Source organism: Canis lupus, chromosome 13 (assembly GCF_003254725.2).
Source record: "Canis lupus dingo isolate Sandy chromosome 13, ASM325472v2, whole genome shotgun sequence".
Lineage (NCBI taxonomy): Eukaryota > Metazoa > Chordata > Mammalia > Carnivora > Canidae > Canis > Canis lupus.
The window spans coordinates 12,833,718-12,854,766 of record NC_064255.1 but is presented as its reverse complement, the minus strand read 5'-3'; the positions used below and the strand labels follow the sequence as shown (position 1 = coordinate 12,854,766).

Here is a 21,049-nt window from a genome sequence, read left to right as displayed (position 1 = left end):
CCTTTTGATCCCTTTCACCCATTCCTTCACTTCCCCAACCCCCTTCCTCTGCCAATTGCCTATTGATTTTCTGTACCTATAAGCTTAGGGTTTTTTTTTTTTTTTTTTTTAATTTGCCACTTGGGACAACATGGATGGACCTTGAGAGCATTATATTAACTGAAATAAGTCAGAGAAAGAGAGATAACATATGATTTTTAGTTCCAAATGGCAAAGCTGTATCCTTTTTTATAGCTGAATAATACTCCATTGCATGCATACACATGAACCTGCACACCCCACAATTTCCTTATCCATTCATTTAACAATAGAGATTTAGATTGTTTCCATGTATTGGTTATTATAAATACTGCTACAATGAACATGGGGATGCATATATATTTTTGAGTCAGTGTTTTCATTATCTTCAGGAAATAGAAGTGGAAATGCTGGATCATATAGAAAATCTATTTTTAATTTTTTGAGGAAAACTTCACATTGTTTTTCATAGTATCCACCAACAGTACACAAAGATTACCTTTTCACTACATCCTTGTGAACACTTGTAGTTTCTTGGTTTTTTTATAATAACCATTCTAACTGATGTGAAATGATATTTCATTGTGATTACAATTTGCATTTCCCTGATGATTAATGATGTTGAGCATCTTTTCCTTTACATGTTAGCCATGTATGTCTTCTTTGGAAAAATGTCTGTTTGGATCTTCTGCCCATTTTTAAATTAGATTGTTATTTGTTTGTTTTTGTTTTTTAGTTATTTTTTGCCACTGAGTTGTATGAGTTCTTTATATATTTTGGATATTAGCCCTTTGTCAGATATATGACTTGCAAATTTTTTTTTTTTTTTAGGAGACTTGCAAATATTTTTTCCCATTTAGTACATTGCCTTTTCATTTTGTTAGTGGTTTCCTTTGCTGTGCAGAAGCTCTTTAATTCAATACAGTCTCACTTGTTTATTTTTGTTTTTGTTTCCTTTACTTTGGGTGTCAGATTTTTAAAATAACACCATGACCTATGTCAAATAGCTTAGTGCCTGTGCTTTCTTCTAAGAGTTTTATGGCTTCAGGTCCTAGTTTTATGGCTTCAGGTTCAAGTCTTTAATTCTTTGTGTTTTTTTTTTTTTTTTTTTGTATAATATAAGTAGTTTCATTCTCTTGTTTTTGGCTAATTTTCCCAATTCCATTTATTAAAGAGTCTGCCTTTTCCCCATGTAATATTCTTGGCTACTTTCTTATAAATTAATGGACTGTATATACATAGGCTTATTTTGGAGTTCTCTACTCAGTTCCGTTGCTCTTTGTGTCTATTTTTATGACAATAACACATGATTTTAATTATGATAGCGTTGTAATACAGTTTGAAATCCGGAAGCATGATGGCTCCAGCTTTGTTCTTCTTTTTCAGATTGCTACTCTATGTAGGGCCTTTTGTGATTCCATACAAATTTTAGGATTATTTGTTCTACTTCTGTGAAAAATGCAATTGAAATTTTGAGACAGAGTGCATTGAATTTGTAGATTACTTTGGGTAGTATGGACATCTCAACAATATTAATTCTTCCAATCCATGAGCATGGAATATCTTTCCATTTATTTGTGTCTTTTTCAATCTCTCTCCTTAATGTGTTGTAGTTTTTAAAATATAAGTCTTTTGCCTTCTTGGTTAGGTTTATTTCTAGGCATTTTATTCTTTTTGATGCAATTTTAATTGGGATTTTTCAGGGGCAGCCAGGGTGGCCCAGTGGTTTAGCACCTGCCTTCAGCCCAGGGTGTGATCCTGGAGACCCAGAATCGAGTCCCATATTGGGCTCCCTGCATGGAGCCTGCTTCTCCCTCTGCCTGTGTCTCTGCCCCTCTCTCTCTCTGTCTCTCTCATGAATAAATAAATAAAAATCTTAAAAAAAAAAGAGCCTTACAATAGTATATTTCCATTTCCCCTTTAGTCCTTTGGGCAATTGTTTTCATTTATCTCACTTCTGTATATGTGAACACTCAAGTACATATTTTTTTAACTTTAAGCAGATAATTATCTTTTAAATATTTTTAAGTAAGACAAATTTCAGATTTTAAAATTTAAATTATTAAATATAGTTGTTTGTTCTGTGATAATAATACAAATTTTGATGATAAATAGCCTCATGATAAAAACAAAGCTCCCATAAAATTAAGAAACAGAAATATACTGAGAATTCATTGTGATGTACATATAATTCATAACTGTGATCAAGCAGATGCTACTCATCACAATAAAAATGTTAAAATTTATAGATATACTTATATACAGTGAAATAATTGAATTACATTTGTGTGCATGTGTGCAACAATGATACTGCTTCAAAAAATGAATAAGTAAACTTGAGTATGTCAGCACCATTTTCTCTCTTTGCTGCTTATTGTCATTCAGGCTTTGAAAGGTTTGCATTTCTGAAGCACTCTTTTGCAAAATTGACCAAAATTCCCTGGCATGGTGTTGAAATTATTTTAGAATTAAACCTTTAAATATGGTTTTCATTAAATCATTTGAAAATCTTTAATCAAAATATTAAATTATTGGAGTGCTAAAGATCTTCAGCTTTGAAGTTTTTGCTGAATTGCAATTAACAACAAAGTTTAGCATTAGGAAGACATTTAAATGTTTTTTTTTAATAAAATTGTGAAAGTTCAAACTATCTTATTTGAAATTTTTAGCCACCTAATTTTTAATTGTATTACATTTATATTTTATTGTGGAATGGAATAAAATTGAAAAGAACACAATTATACAGCTTAAAAGTGAATATTTAAAAAATCGTAATTTAAGGGGGGACATGGATGATTCAGGTTGTTATATGTCTGATTCTCAATCTCAGCTTAGGTCTTGATCTCAGGGTTCTGAGTTCAAGCCTTGCATTGGGTCCCATGCTGGATGTGGAGCCTACTTTAAAAAAAAAAAAAAAAAATCATAATTTAAGAAAACTTGTTTGACAAGTTTTATATTGTAAAAAATTTTTGTCAGAGAAAGGTATCTGAAAAGAAGTAAAATTCAGTATCTATGAAAGTATTTCAGCTGAAATATATGCACATTTGCTGTATGAAAAAAATCAAATTGAAACTTTCCTCCATTTTAAAAGTTAGCCTGAAGCTTACCAGATAACTCAGTACCTATAAAGAGAAACCTTTCTTAATAAAAATAGTATGACCTGAGGAGACATCAGTTGAACACGCCAACAATTTTAAATGTACTGAAAATATCTTTACCCAGGGTGTGATCCCGGAGTCCTGGGTTGGAGTCCCACATCAGGCTCCCTGCATGAAGCCTGCTTCTCCCTCTGCTTGTGTCTCTTCCTCTCTCTCTCTCTCTGTGTCTCTCATAAATAAATAAATACAACCTTTAAAAAAAAAACCTTTAACTTAAAAAAATAAGAATATATTCATTCTTTAGAAAAAAAAGAGTAAAAGGCACTGAATAATCGTTAAGAAACCAATTAAAAATGTGCACATGGGGATCCCTGGGTGGCGCAGCGGTTTGGCGCCTGCCTTTGGCCCAGGGCGCGATCCTGGAGACCCAGGATCGAATCCCACGTCGGGCTCCCGGTGCATGGAGCCTGCTTCTCCCTCTGCCTGTGTCTCTGCCTCTCTCTCTCACTGTGTGCCTATCATAAATAAATAATAAAAAAATTAAAAAAAAATGTGCACATGTACCACAAATGATTATTTGATTACATTATTTTTAATGTTTAGATAATTCATATAAAGAATATATTCTTTTGTGCACAGATATATGCCATTTTGTTAGACATTATTTTAAAAACAGTTTCTATATAGATAACTATTTTGAAATGTTCATCAATATAATACCAATTTTGTTCATCAATACATATTTTTAATTATATAAATTATTTTTAACTTCTTATTTTATTCCCAGAATTTTTCAGTTTGAATAATAAAAATCACGTGATTTTAATGCCCTTTTTATTGTATTAAAGCTATGTACACATATGCTGTTCCTCTTAGATTATGTTCCTTTGAAGAGCAAGTATGTTATATTAATATTTGTATCCCTAGAAATTGGTTCTGCACCTGGTACTTAGTATTTAGTAAATGTTAAATGAATCTGATTGAGTAGGAAATCTTTTAATAATGTAAAGCTAAAAGTGCACTGATACTGTACACTGGCAGTTAGAAATAATGTGAAACCATTTTTGTATGATTTGGTTTTTTGCTTATTAATTCTAGTGATACCTTAATATTAGAATTCAATTTCAGGGATCCCTGGAGGCGCAGCAGTTTAGCGCCTGCCTTTGGCCCAGGGCGCGATCTTGGAGCCTTGGGATCGAATCCCACATCGGGCTCCCAGTGCATGGAGTCTGCTTCTCCCTCTGCCTGTGTCTCTGCCTCTCTCTCTCTCTCTCTGTGTGACTATCATAAGTAAATATATGTATATATATATATATATATATATATATATATATATATATAAAATTCAATTTCAAATTAGGCTTTTATATAATATTTTATAATTTTTATATATGTGTCCAACTTTTTTTAAAAAATAATTTTTAGATATAAAATCAGTTTCCTATATAGGTTACTTTTTGTTCTCTACTTAACATGCATTTGATTCCACAAAAATTGTATCCATAATTTTTTTTAAGATTTTATTTATTTATTTATGAGAGACACACAGAGAGAGGCAGAGACATAGGCAGAAGGCAAAGAAGGCTCACTGAGGGGAGCCTGATGCAGGACTCAATTCCAGAACCCTGGGATCATGACCTGAGCTGAAGACAGACGCTCAACAACTGAGCCACCCAGGCATCCCTGTATCAGTAATTTTATTCACACTTTTATCCTCATACTGAAGCATAAACCACAATGAAGGTAGGGAGATATTGTCTTGTTAGAATATATCTTCAATATCAAGCATACCAATACCTGGCTTATTGTGGGGGCAGAGCAATTAACTGATAAAATAATTGAATATTCTTTTTAAAAAAATAAATTTCTCTATCCTTGGAAATATATGACAACACTGGCTTTGAGGTTCTTTTTTGCATCCTATGCATTAGAAGCTTCGTTTCCTTCCTGGGTTGATGGCAATATCTCTGTCATGCTGCCATCTACTTTAACTTGACTTGCCATATCATTAGGTGTATCCTTAGAAACATAATGAAATTCTAAAGATAGCCACATTACTGAGTAGCTGGCAGACTGTAGGCCTAATAATAATGTTGAACATTCTTTATAAAATTGATGGACTAGTACAAAGGAAGAGCTCAATCAAGGGCAAAATACTCCAGGGTGAAATCCACCTCTAGTTTACCATCTGCATTTCAAGTATTTTCTGATGAATCTGACTCTGGATGGAGTTTTCTAACAAGTTAAATATTCCCATTACCCAACTTTACTTTCTTATACATAGTGAAGTAGAGAATATAGTGCCATTTGTCAGTCAATACAAAAGTATAAGGCAATAAAACTGGAACAAATGAATCTAAGGCCTTGTGAATACCAAATCTGGACTATTACCTTGCTGAAGTCTCCTGATACTGCAAAGACATACAATATCATTGGTCTTTAATGATTCATTTCAGAATTGATATTTTCATAGGATTATATAACATAATTGTTAGAATAGGACTTTAAAATATTATTTGGTACAAAATCAGGCAGGTAAAATGCTACTATGCCAGTTTTATAGATGAGACTGCTAAGTTTCAGGGAACAAGTGCAATATGATCAATGTCCTTTCTTACCATAGAAGAGACTTTCCTGCTTCTGATAATATTACTTATTCAACAGTATGAAGTCCTAGGTTTTTCTTTTTGAAAGGTTTTGATATAAACAAGTCTATACCGAAGAGTCAATTTTCTGAATAGAAAGGATACGTTGGAACTTATGAGTGATTTTAGTGTATCTAGTCCCTGTTATAGAAAACAATGCAATAAGAAAATTGGAAGATTAATTTTCTTAAGGCCACTAAGATTGTCACTTAGACATTACCTCTGAATAATAGTTCAAGCTATCATCCACATTATACTTGAAATCTATATATGCACTGGTAAGGATTGTAAAATACGTATTAGGTGAAGTACATGTTTCTAATTAAATTATACTCTCATTTAGATTAAAGCAAACATACGATTAGAAGTTAGAAGTAAAAAAAAAGAAGTTAGAAGTATATTTATAGCACTGATGAGTTGTAACAATGTTGAGAATGCATTAGGTATCAAATGCTACTATGCAAGATAAAAATCACTAGGATAAAAAGATACAGTAAAAATTAGAAGACTTGAGGATCTTTGGGTGGCTCAGCAGTTTAGTGCCTGCCTTCAGCCCAGGGCATGATCCTGAAGTCCTGGGATCGAGTCCCAGGATCGAGTCCCACATCGGGCACCCTGCATGGAGTCTTCTTCTCTCTCTGCCTCTGTTTCTGCCTCTCTCTCTCTCTGTGTCTCTCATGAATAAACAGATAAATAAATAACCTTTAAAAAATAAAATAAATTTAAAGAGAAGACTTTATATTTTTACTGATATTCAATTTATTTCTTATGTCAGTGATTTTTAACTTTTATGGTGAATTTATTCCTAACAAAAGTATTCATATCTAGATGCTTTAGTTAGTTAGAAGTTTGCAATGAGATTTTTTTAAGTTTCCAAATGGAAATGTTATTTGATTGTATTGACATCGATACCATAGGAAAAATTATATACACAGGCAAAACTTTAATAAATTTTTTATAGTTTCTGAAAATCTGAAAATTAGGAGATACTTTTATACTTTTGTAGATGTTTTGTACACTCTACCTTGAAGGGACTATTAGATATCCAAGTAAAGGAGCTAAATAGGCAGTTGAATGGCATGGACTGGAGCTCAGGAGAGACATCAAAGCTGAATATACAAATTTGAGAGGCATTAAGCTAGAAAGAGTACTTAAAACCATGGGTCAGATGAAGTTATCCTGGAGGAAATTGTACAAAGAAGGGAACAGAACATTAAACATTAATCCCTGGAGTATTTTAGCCCTCGGTCATCAGGTTAAAAAGATACAGACAGAGGTGATATTGAAAAAGAAACAGCAAATAAGCCAAAAAGAATATTAGTAAATTCTGATGACTGGGAGGCCAAAAAAACACGTACCTGAAGAAGGAAGGTTGGTCAGTTGTGGCACATACTGCTGAGAAGTTTTTGGAAAAAGAAGGAATAGAAGTTACCACTGGATCTGGCAGATAGATTTAACGAGCTGTTTAGTGACTATATCGATAAAAGGCTGATGATGAAACCGGAAATAGTTGTACAGATATCTCCCTCAAGAGAGATGCTTAATAAGTTTCTTATTAAAGAAAGGAGAGAAATAGGAAAAATAATTGTAAGAGGATGGAGATGTAATCAGAGTTTTGCTTATTTATTCAAATTGGAAAATGGAAGTTATGTCTATATGCTATTAGGAATGGGCCATTAAGGAAGGAAGACCTAGTAATTCAGAAGAGATCAGAAATATTTAGGAATAAAGTCCTTGAGAGTAAAAGAGGGTTTAATACCAGCAGCACAAGAACTAGGGTTGACCTTCAGTAGAGCAAAAGCTCCTTCTCCATGGCAACACAGTGGAAAGCAGATATGATTGGACTGATAGATTTGGTGGTGCTTAAATGAGGAGTTGCCTGTCTTATAGCTTCTACTTACTCAGTGAATTATAAGGGAAGAAATCAGGCAAAAGAGAGGATGAGAAGAAGAAAGAGAATGAAAAAAAAAAAAAAAACAATTGGAGTGCAATGTCCTTAGTATTGTAATTAAAGAATACTATCTGGCACATATATAGCTAAATATAGCATATATATGGCTAAATCGAATTTCTATTAGTCTGAATAATACCTGTGAAAAGAATCTAGAGTCTGTCTTTTTTGCTTTCCTTTATGGTGAAATATTAGTAGCAAGAAATTTTGTTGTGTAGCAAGAAAGAATTATAAGCTGCTCAATATTCCTGCCTTTCCATTTAAAACTAGATCTAATTCTTTTATCAATAAACAACTGTAGATGTTCCCTTAGTAGGACATGATTTAGTTTTGTTGTATCCAGTAATGGCATAGGATCATACTGAGACAATATACTATACTGGTTGAAACGCTGTTGTTTCTTGAATTCAAATCTCCACTCTGCTAAGAGCAAGCATTTAACATCAATGAGGTTCATTTTACCCACTTAAAAATGGACATGATAATAATACTTTATAAAGATGTGGTATTTTAACTTAAGAGTATAAAGTTAGGGACACCGGGTTGCTCAGTGGTTGAGCGTCTGCCTTTGGCTCAGGGAGTGATCCTGGAGTCCCAGGATCAGTCCCAGGATCGAGTCCCACATCGGGCTTCCTGCGTGGAGCCTGTTTCTCCCTCTGCCTATGTCTCTGCCTTTCTCTGTGTGTCTCTCATGAATAAATAAATAAAATCTTTAGAAAAAAAAAAAGTATGAAGTTAGCCTATAGCCTAGTGTTTTGGATAATATGTGCTCTCAATAGAGACAGGAATCATTATTGTCATTGTTTTATTGAAATCTCTTCTAAATTAATTGTTCTTCATGTTTAACTGTATCTCTTTCTTAAATATACAGACTTTATTTAGTTTGACACAGTATATGCTAATGGAATCCCAGGGATAAAATAGTAATGTTGATGGTTGCAATTGTTTTTAGTAAAATATTAATTAGATTTAAAGTCAACTGTTGTAAATGTGCAGTTTTTTGGACTGCTCCATCAGAATGATAGGTGGATAGTTAGTTTTCTGATTTTATAATGACACTTAATGGTTAATAACATATTTTAGAAATTTCATTTTAAGTAATCACATCATTCAAGTTTTATAATACAGTCTATACACTAAACATTTTTTATTTCAAAGGTTCTATCATTTTTATTTAAGAAATTTCCCTTGGGTGTGTTCTCCTGTCTGCATTCCAACTTTGATTACCCTAAATAACTCTGCGATGTTGGGCAAGTTTCTTATCCCTTGTAAGCCTACATTTTCTCATTGGAAAAATATGGATAATAGTAGTACCCAGATTTTTTTCAATCAAGTGAGAAGCAGCTCATAATGCAGGGTTTGAAAGAGTGTGTCCACAAAATACTACATATAAATAATATTAACTATTCACATATGCTAGTTATATACTTTTTCCCTGTGACTATTATCATTTCTATGTAATAGTCAACTAGTATAAGGAGCACAACATACGGTAGCCACTTGATAATTCAAATTCTAGAATAACCAAAATATAAATGGCCAGTCCTTTTCATAGGAGGGAAACAAGCAAGAGCAGTTATCTTTTATTATCAATTTTATAAAGCTTTGTAAGTTAAATCTAAGCAATATTTGGATATTATATTATATATAAGTGGCCTATTATATGCTTTTCCAGAATGTTCCTTTCATGATATCATTACAAGTGAGACTTTGGATTCTTAAGACCCTTTATCTTTGTTGGAATTTCTGTTTGCATATTTATGTTAGAAAAAAATCAGGAATGAATGATAGACTTCACCTTAATGGAAAGAAAATTACAGATGTTCATTTCATCAATTAAATTTGAACTCACGGGATGCCTGGGTGGCTCAGCGGTTTAGCATCTACCTTTGGCTCAGAGCATGATTCCGTGGTCCGGGGTTCAAGTCCTGCATCGGGCTCCCTGCATAGAACCTGCTTCTCCCTCTGCCTCTGTCTCTACCTATCTCTCTCTCTTTCTGTGTCTCTCATGAATAAATAAATAAATAAAATCTTAAAAAAAAATTATATAACAAAGAGAAAAAACAAGTAAGAATGATAAATTTTTAGAATTTTATGTCCCACAAAAATGAAAAATTAATATCAAATAAAAATATCAATCTATTTTTACATACATGACTAATACCTTATTAAATTCTAGTATTATATAAATGCCATTTTAATTATTCTAATTATATGAGATTATTTCATTCCTAATCTCAAGGAGATACAGGATGGCTCCTAAGTACTTATTTATTTTCTTCAGTGGATATAGTTTCTATTCAATACAGTAAACATGAATGATTGATACTAAAATTATATAATTTTGTCTGCCAACAAACACAGAGTATAGCCAGTATGGAGATCAAATTTTGAATAGATAAAGAAAATAGGACAATGGCATTCACACAAAATAATTGTTCCTGTGTGTATTTCACTGACTGCTTTTAGAATTGAAGTTGTTCCAATAGGAAAAAAAAAAAAATGTCTTCAGTCTTTCATTAACTCCATAATTCTCTATTGTGCTTTAGAATATTATCCTAATTTGTTTATTGACAGAAAAAGGAACAATAGGTGTTCACCACCTCTGTTTCTTTACATTGACCAGATCCAAAGGCAATGCGTATTTTCACACACTATATATTAGTTGCCATGTCGAAGACATCTAATGATTAATTTTAGCCACTTGAGTCCACTTTAACCACAGTAAATCTGACAATAGAGTGAAAACATCTCTTTTACCCTCAATTTCAGCTAAGATATATTACTGCTCTTATTTCAATACATTATTACACATTAATTTTTATTTTTGGAATGTTCATCTGAGGCTTCACACTTTTTGCAGAAACAGACTTCAGTGCTTGAGAAGCTTCAACAACAAAAAATAATGAGGTTTTCTTGTAATTTTATGTCATTACTATTTTTCACTTTGAAAGTAGAGCACATTCCATATTTATGTTACTTTTTTTCCAGTAAAAGCATCCTAAATGTAAATTTTCTATGTAGAACATCACTCCCCATATATTGTAAAACCAATACATATAGTTTAGTCTGGATGAAAACCATCACAGAGCAATTCAAGAACACCTTAATGACTCAGTTTATTGCAAAAATACTTCACAAAAAATCTCTATCAATATTGGAAGATCATAATTGTCCAGAGCCTATGATGCATTATAGATGCTCTGCGAAGGAACAGATGGTTATTACAGAACAAATTTACTTGGATATTGGAACCAACTTCTTACCCCATTTCCTCAATATTCTTGAATATGAATTTGTTATTAATAACTAAAAACAACTGTTTCAACAAGAACTCCTATGAAAGTAAACTTAATATTTTTACAATAGTTCAAATTTGTGCCAGCTCTAGCTTTTCCATTTGGAAGAGATATTGATATTGAGATATTGATATAATCCCTACCTTTTCCATAATTTCTTAATGGGGTTTATTATTTTATTTTATTTTATTTTATTTTATTTTATTTAGGGAAAAATTGCATCTCTGGAGCAGTTGCAGATAGAAGAGGACAGTCTAGTATAACATTTAAGTATTTGGATTCTAAAGTCAGACAGATTTCAGTTCAGATTTTGTTTGTGTACTCTTTAGTTTTTGTAATATTGGACAGGTTACTTAATCTCTCTAAATTTTAGTTTTCTCACCTCTAAATAAGGATAATAATAACACTTGTCTCATAGGTTGTTAGGAATATTTAAGGAATTATATATGTAAAATTCCTGCCCATAGTCATTGCTCAGAAACATTAGTTTATCAGAAAAAATGAAGCAAAACTACAAGACTTTTGATTATACATGATACATAGATTTTTTTTAAGTGATCAGTAAAATTGTATTTGCAGTCCACATTTAGTAACCCTTTTAAAAATGAAACCCTTAAAAATTAACTTTTTTAGTCTGTTGAAAAAGTAAACAAAATATATGTTGCATATGCATATATATATGAATGATCATTTTTTGTTTTTATTGCATTTTATTTTATTTTTAAAGATTTTTTTATTTGAGACAGAGAGTGTGTTCATGCACACACGTGAGGGGTGGGAAGGGCGAAGGATGGCGAAAGAATCTCCAGCAGATCAACTCTGAGCTGAGTCAGACAGAGGACTAAATCTCAAGAAAACTGAGATCATGACCTGAGCCAAAAACAAGAATCTGATGCTAAAGCAACCTATGTGCCCTTTATTTTAGAGATCGCTTTTCTTCCTCTTTTTTTTTTTTTTTCGTTTTGAGTAGGCTCCTAACTAGCATGAAGCCCAACATGGCATTTGAACTCATGACCCTGAGATCCAGACCTGAGCTGAGATCTACTGCTTTTTTTTCAGTGTCAGGCTTAGCATCCCACCATTATCCTTTTTTTCTCAGTTTTTTAGATGATGTGTTCCTTTTGATTCCCATACAACATTAAGAATCAGAACATTACAATATTGGGTGCAGATTCTCTGGTTTCTTGGTTGTGTATATATGTTAGAGAGATGAGCTACAACAAGTTTACTAGGCAGATTGATCAATCTATCAATCTATCTATATCTACTTACCTGTGTATCTATATAACTACCTACCCCCTCAGGATGTTTATAATAGAATCTCTTTATTGGTACCACCACTATGCAAAATAATTTGGAGTCTCTTTAGTTCTATTGTGTCTGCTCATTTCTTCTTTGTGTTTGTAGAACCTAGCAAAATGTTTGGAATATATTAAGTTAGTAAGTGAATGAATGAGTGAATATCAGTTATGTGTCTGTAATCAGCAATTTATGTCATTAGTTTAATATGCAATTAAAAAAATAATTTATACTAAGTGAATCCTACATTTATGAATATAGTTTAATAATAATTTAAATGGAAATTTTAATAGCTTCTTTGTCTTAATACTTAATTGCCATATGCTTTAGGGTAAATCTACTTTATGGTAATTCAAAATAATATTTTGTCCATTAACCTGAATAATTGGAGTTAACTATTATTAAACGTGTCATATACTGTATATAGAAGAATAGTTGCTTTCCTATGGTCTCATACTATTCTGCTTTCTCTAATGATTTTTTTAACTTTTTATTTTTAGACACTTATATGCAGTTGTAAGAAATAATAAAGAGAACCTATATACTCTTCACCCAGTTTCCTGCAATGACAACTTCTTGTATAACTATAGCACAATATCCCAACAACAAAATTGATTTTGATACAATCTATCAATCTTATTTAAATTTTATTAACTTTGAATATATCTGTGTGTATATGTTTATTTAGCTCTATGTAGATTTGTTTGTTGTTGTTTTTTAAGATTTTATTTATTCATAAGAGACAGAGAGAGAGAGAGGCAGAGACACAGACAGAGGGAGAAGCAGGCCCCATGTAGGGAGCCCAATGCAGAACTTGACCCGGATCTCCGGGATCAGGCCCCGGGCTAAAGACAGCACTAAACTGCTGAGCCACCTGGGCTGCCCCTATTTAGCTCTATGTAGATTTGTAAGACCAGCACAGTAAGGACATAGTACAGTTCATCACAAGGATCCCTTATCTTATCTTTAATAGCTATGGTCACTCCCTTCTATCCCCTCCCCCTACAACTCTTGGTACTAACTAATCTGTTTTCCAGCTTTCTAATTTTGTCTCTTCAAGAATGTTACATAAATAAAGTCATACAGTATGATATTTGATGTTGTATTTGATATTGTATTTTTTCACTCTGCATAATTCCTTTCAGATCCTTTTAAGTTGTGATGTGTATTGTCGTTCCTTTTTATTGCTGAGTAATATTCCATGGTATGCAAACACAGTTAGTTTAATTATTCATTTGTTGAAGAACATTTGGGTTATTCCTACTTTTTTAGCTTCTATGAATAAATATGTGTTCAGGTTTTTATGTGGTCATAAGTCTTCATCTCCCTGGGATAAATGTACATGAATGTAATTACTGAGCTGTATGGTAAGCACATGGTTAGTCTTGCAAGAAACATGCTTATTTCCAAAGTGGCTATAACATTTTATATTTCCAATAGCAGTGCATGAATAATTTCATTTTCTCCAGAACCTTGCCAGCATTAGATAAGATGCATCTTATCTTTTACTTTAGCCAATCTGATAGGTATATAATAATATCTCGTTGCAGTTTTAATTTGCATTTCCCTAATAGTAAATGAGGTTGAAGAAATCTTTTTGTGTACCATCCAGTATCCTCTTCATTGAAAATTTTTTTGCCCATTTCTTAATTGGATGTGTTTTCTTCTTCCTCCTCTCTACCACACTTGAGTTTTAAGAGTTATTTATGTATATCGTAGATACAAGTCCTTTGTGGAATAGTTCCCTTGCAGATATGTTCTTTCTATGGTTTTCTCTTCAACTTCTACACAGTCTTTCACAGAGCATCTAATAACTTTCAGGAAATCTATTATTTAGCTACTAAAATGGCATGCCCCTTCTTGAAACAAGTTAGCACACAAATTAACAAAAACGATTTCAATTATTTTTTTGTGTAGGGATTGAAAAATTGGCCCAAGCATTTCTTAAGTTAAATTTCTAAAAGCATGGAGATATAAGGAAGATTCTAAACTGTAAGGTCTGGAATGTTGAAATTGATTTTGGTAGCGTCAAAACTAAAGATTTGTTTCTGTCTTTTGATAGGTTCTGTTGCCACTGCATGTCGTGACCCAGGGGTTCCCATGAATGGGACTCGAAATGGGGATGGACGAGAACCTGGGGACACTGTTGTTTTTCAATGTGACCCAGGATATGAGCTTCAAGGAGAGGAAAGAATAACCTGCATTCAAGTAGAAAATCGATACTTCTGGCAGCCCAGCCCGCCGGTCTGTATAGGTATGAATTAAAGAAAAGTTAAAATTTTATATAAATATAAAACAATGATTAAAATGGGTATTGATGTTATTAAGAACAATATTCTAGAATAGGTTTTATATGAGATCTAATATTTCTAAGATCTATGAATCTCCAAAAAAAAGGCATAAAATCTTAAATGATCATAATTTTTTTTCTTAATGAAAAGGTCCATAATCTCATTAGATTCTCAATGGTTTGATGATCCTGACTAAAAAAAAAAAAAAAAAAAGTTAATAAGTAAAGCTTTTGAAAAGTCTAAATTTTCCCTTATCTACTATAAAAATGTAGTTACCCACTGCTTTTAAAATTTAAGAGAGTAGATTCAGATTCTGCATTTGAAATGGGCCATATTCATCTTGTATCTCTAATAGATATTTCTTGTAGGGAATGGAAATTTAATTGAAACTTTATGTTTGAGTTTAGTTTCAAAGCTTTGGCTTTACATTCCATTCATGAGTAGTAAAATATAAATCTAAGGATTTACAGCAGATTGGTGCATACATTCAACTGTCTTTTACCTCTATGTTCTGTTCTTGATCCTCCCAAGTTAAACTCTAGAAAATTAAGATACATATTATATCTCTACTGGTATGAGAAAAGTTAGAAGAATGTACCTACCATCTTTAGCATAAAACCTGCTATAAAATCTTTTTAAAATCTCATTATTAAGTTTTTTAAATTAAAATTGGCTAATCTCAAACCTTTTACCTCAAGTATCTTAGAATTAATGCTGCCTTGAATTTACAATAGATTTTTACCAAAGTATGTTCTCTCTACTCAAAATTTTATTTCTTTACATATTCTCTCTTACTATACTGTAAGCAACTTGAGAGATTCCAGATTCATTCATTCATTGTTCATGGTTGTATTTCTTAAAGAATTCAACTTAAGCAAATCTGGCACATTTAGGAAACAAAACCTTATTTTTGTTCAGTTATATGCAATGCATAAATGCATTTTCAATAATCATTTCACAGTAATTATTTTGAGTCACATGGTAATAGGAAGAGTGTGTAGTACCTCAGTCAGAAGGGAACAAACTCAACCACTCAATTCAGATTTGTTTTCCTCATCTTGTAACTTCATATGCAAGAGTTGCAAGCTCAAATTCATTAGTAACTCAGGGTATCCTAGGCATTGTTCTCAACATGGAGGATTTAGCGGTAAAACAACAGAGGAGGGGCAGCCAAGGTGGCACAGTGGTTTAGCGCCACCTTTGGTCCAGGGCGTGATCCTGGAGACCCGGAATTGAGTCCCATGGCAGGCTCCCTGCATGGAGCCTGCTTCTCCCTCCACCTGTCTCTGTCTCTCTCTCTCTCTCTCTCTCTCTCTCTCGTCTTTCATGAATAAATAAATAAAATCTGAAAACAACAACAACAACAACAACAACAGAGGAGTTCCCTATTCTTGTGAACCTACTTTCTAATGAAATGAAAGCTAAAAAAAAAAAAAATCTGTATTTTCACATCACGTTTTCTGTGTTTTACACGTTGGCATTTCAAAACACTTGATGCATAAAGCAAGACACATCTAAAGCCTCAAGCCTGTCAGAGAGTAATGACAGTTCTAGACCTTTGTAGAAAATGAGGCAGATAACATAAGTTATTAGAGAAACTTTAAAAAAATAAAATAACATAAGGACATACCTTGAACCAATACAGACTTACCTATATTCTCCTTTAATCTTCATTATTTCCATTTAGCATTTATATTGTTCTTCATCTACTGCTATAAGATTCTAAATCAAGCATTGATTAATTTACATTTACTATAACTATACTTATAAAAACAAAAAATAAAATACAGTTAAGAAACATTTTCAGGGATGCCTGGGTGGCTCAGTGGTTGAGCATCTACCTTCGGCTCAGGTTGTCATCCTGGGATCCAGGATCGAGTCTCACATTGGGCTACTTGCAGGGAGCCACTTCTCCCTCTGCCTGAGTCACTGCGTCTCTCTGTGTGTCTTTTATGAATAAATAAATAAAATCTTTAAAATTCTTTTTTTCAAAGAAAAAGAATGAATTTTCCATTTGTTTACTATTCAGTTAACCTTAAAAAATCCAATTAAATTAAAACACCACATTCCAAATGATTGGAATTTGACTATCTCATAAAGAGAATCTTTGTGTAAAGAAGAAATGATAGAATACTACAGAACTACTGTAGGAGTTTTTGATTTGTTAGAACTCTTCAACCCAGTGAGAGGGTGTGGCTTATTAGAATTACCAGAGGGCTATATAATGTGAAATGTTATTATGTTTAGAATTCTAAAATATCAGACAGCCTTACACTAAAATTCTAGAAAACACTAAAATACAAAACATAAAGGATGAAAGATTTTTGTGATTAGCTTTAATATAATTCCATTTGTAGACAAGACTTTAGCTTTCAAGTCCTAATTCTAGGGGGAAAAAATAGTGAAACACTAAGTATTTTTTAAATTGAGCAGGTTGAGCAAAGTTTTTTTATGGATTATGGTGCTGTGTATTATTTTTTGGTGGGAAAAGATAGCTTGAGGAGAAGATATGCATTAGAGCTTCTCTGAGGAAGAAAATAACCTAAAAAAAAAAATGTCTGAAAAATTGCTAAGGCTGCACAAATCTTGACCTCTGAAACTGATAAGAAAGAACTCCATGATTGGAAATACTATGCCAAAGATTAACTCTGAACTTTTTAGAAACTCCATAAGTCTATGTCTCAGACCCTGGAGTATAAAGCATTTTGCTTGCATGTTGAAATAGCCTTTAAGCAAGTACCAAATAGAAGGACGTCATCTTTAAGAGAGTTAATAGAATTCATTCCAACAAAATTGACAGTGTGAAGATTACTTTGACATTGCCAAAGGGAAAGTAGTAGCACTCAATATGAAGGTAAGTAACAAAGACATTAATGTGAGTGGGCTGCTGCTAAAGTCAGTATACACAAATAAAACTAAATGGGGTCAAAGAAAATTAAGATTATAAAATAGGGTTGCCTGGGTGGCTCAGCAGCTGAGCGTCTGTTTTTGGCTCAGGGTGTGATCCCAAGGCCCTGGAATCGAGTCCTGCATCTGTCTCCCTGTGAGGAGCCTGCTTCTCCTGCCTATGTCTCTGCCTCTGTCTCTCATGAATAAATAAATAAAATCTTTTAAAAAAATATTATAAAATAATTATCAATAGTGGCCTGTGTAACTGCCTTTTGAGAAACAACACTCATCATTTATGTCAGAAATCCATGGAACCTAACTGAAAATTTATTTCATAAATCTATTTGACTTAAAGAGACTTTTATTCTGGATGTTTGATGATTACATGCATTAAAATAAAAATGTATTTTCCAAATGCTATTTAAAGTTTTCTCTTTTTGAGGCAAAGAAAATTTTCTTTACTCAATATTTGGGATATACAAATGTCAGGTAATATTTCTCCTTGCCTCGGTGGCTTTTGCAGATTTCCAAAATCAACTATAACGAACTATATTGGGAAATTGTTGGTATATAATTTAAATAATGGAATCACAAGAATTTTTAGATGATCTTATGCCTAGATTATAGAATGATCATGGAAAATATCCAGTAAGATACTTAAAAATATATGTAATATATTTTCCTATATCTTTTTTAAAAATTTCCTTATATCTTTGGTGATAAAGGATATAAACATATAAAAGTATATATGGACGCATGCATTTGTATATACAAATTGTATATTGTCAGAAATTGTATATTTCTGACAATTAAAAACAAAACAAAACAAAACATGTTCCCTGTGAAAGATAAGGAGAATTTAGACAAATTTACTCTCCTATGCTCTTCCAAATTAACATAAGAATCCCTCTACCATGTAATCCCACACAATCCAGCTACCATAGTTTATGAAAAACAACAACACAAAAAACATTTTGCTATCATTTTTGTCTTTTATACATATACGCATACATACATACATTTGCCCTTACTACACATTTTTTCTATTTTTTTTCAAATTCATATATAAGTTTACAAATTCTAAAGGCAAAATATGCTATTATTTTTATCAAAATATATAGCTACAAATTAGATTGTTCATCCATCCCCAGTTATTTTCACTATTTTCATAATCAATACAAGAAGCCATTAGCAATTCCACAAACATTTATGGAATGTGTACTATGTACTGAATCCCAGGTTTAAGATAACATTTAAGACACAGTCTTTAATTTAAGATTAGTGATGAATGCAGATACCTGAAGGGAATACTTAAGTACATATGGAAGGGAAATGTTAGAGGTTTTTTGCGTACTAGAGGAAGTTGAAGAAAGCTGAAGTAGAGCCCAGGCTAAGAATTTCCAGGAAAGCTCTGTGGAGGCAGTGACAAATCTTAAAACATAAGCGTTCTATACATGTAGAAGAGAGAAAACATTTCGGCAGACATGAATAGCAGGAGCAAAGGCATAGAAGTGCCAGGAATTTGAAGCAGTTTGTTAGTACTTGAGTGTAAATTTTGGGTCTAAGATGGTGGTTGATTCAATTGGGAAGGTTGCAAGGATCAGGTCATAAAAGTTGTATTGGAGTTGGGGCATTATCATGCAGGCAGTGTGAAATAATTGCAGAATTATATGCATAGGCATAGTCTGATTAGATGTTTTTATTGGGAGAGAGATGAGTTAGAGGAAACCAGAGGCATGGGAAACAAGAAGACGTTGTGATAATTCAGGAGATAAGAATCAGTTCTAGAAATATGGTTGTAGGAAAGGAAGGAGCAATAGGTTGAAATATAGCTATAGGATGTAAGAAGTAGAGTCTTAGTAGTGTTTCTTGATGGAGTGGTACATGGATGCAGCAAGAAAAGAAAAATCTTAAACCTCTAGCTTGGAAATATAGGTGGATGACAGCACTAATCAAACAACTTAGAAATGCAAAAGAAGAAACAAATTTGAAATATCTAGTATGGACACGTAGGACTTTTTGCCCAGGGTGAACAAAAGTGGAATTGCCAGGAACACAGCTGTGCCATAGCTGAAGAAGGGGAACAGGATGGGGAGACCTAATGTGAGCCCAGTGTCTGCAGAGTACCCAGCACACAGTAGGTATGGAGAAGGGATTCTCAGGCCAAGCCCTTCCTGCCCACTGAAGAGTCCCAGCCCTGGTCCAGGATGTGGGCCATAACCAGAAGAGAAGGGCAGTTAGAGGGGAAAGCAAAAAGAAAAATAATGACATACAGAGCTGGACAATACGGCAGTGAAGATGGCTGCCTGAGATTGTGTGAATAAGCCTGGACATGAGGGGGCTGGGCATGAGGGAAGGACTCCAGACTGGACTCCCAGTGTCCTTGTGCTCAGGCCCAGCTTTCTGTCTCCAGAACTCTAACCTCAATAAAATTATCTGAGGGGCACTTGACTGGCTCAGTTGGTAAAGCATGAGACTCCTAATCTCAAGGTTGTGAGTTCAAGCCTAGCACTGGGGATAGAGCCTACTTAAAAAAAAAAAAAAAATCATCTGAAAGGAGGGTGAAGAGGGCCACCACTGTTTACAAAGTCCACAAATTGGAAACAGCCTAACTGTCCAAGGATAGGGGACTTGCTACACAATAAATCATGATCCATGTGGCAAAAAAAGAAAAGAAACAAATTTGAGTTGAGGTTTGGATATGCCAGATACTCTGTGTTTAATGATGCATCTGTAGACTATCAGGTAGAGATAGCTAGTGAGCATTTGGGCATATGGCTTGGAATTTTAAAAATGGATACGGTCAACATGGAAGAATGTAACAGAGCAAAAATCAGAGATGACTAGGCAAGGAAATTAGAGATGACTAGGCAAGGAATTATAAGACAAAGTTGAAGAAGACACACTTGGCAATAAAACTGAGATCTGTACAAAGACACTAGGAGAAAATTAGAAGTAGAATTCCAGCAACAAGGAGAGTTAATTTAAGGTGAAAGTCAACCTTGAAGAATGGCTATAGATACAATGAGAAGAATAAAGTGAATAAGTATAAAAGTCATTCTAGGGTAGGCTAAGAAGCATTTGTGTTGGGGACATGGAGGCTGAAGGAGGTAGCAATGTTTGGAGAAAAATGGGAGGTGGAAAGAAACTAATAAAGCTATCTAGAGTCCATACTCAACAAAAGGGTTATTGTGTCTCTGTCAATATAATTTAAAAGAAAAACAATGTAAGACCAAGAGAATACTTTGGGATGAATACTTTGGTGCTTTTCTATGAGATTTTTTTTTCCTGGTGGTGACCTGCTTTGCTAATCATGTTAGTCTGCCTATAAGTAAATACAGCAGGCAGGTGAAGAAAGAGCCAATGACATTAGACGTCCTCTTCAAAAGACTTAGTTAGAAAAGACAAATCATAAATAAATAAGGAGAGACTTATATTTATAAAGAACTATTGCAGTGTGAGTGTTGTGGGGATAACCATTGTGATAGGGAGAGCAATGTGACCATAAGATCTACAAGCATCTCAAGAGTTAGAAAAAAGGAATTCTCCTTGTATGGAG

General features: G+C 33.3%; 1 protein-coding gene across 1 annotated transcript in view; it reads left to right on the top strand.

Annotated features, from left to right (window-relative positions):
• The window catches only part of CSMD3 (CUB and Sushi multiple domains 3), a 1,170,241-nt gene that overhangs the window by 881,588 nt on the left and 267,604 nt on the right, over positions 1-21,049 (top strand). The window contains exon 28 of the mRNA XM_049093360.1: positions 14,373-14,564. Coding sequence (XP_048949317.1) covers positions 14,373-14,564 — 192 coding nt within the window. The remainder of the gene's footprint in view (positions 1-14,372; positions 14,565-21,049) is intronic.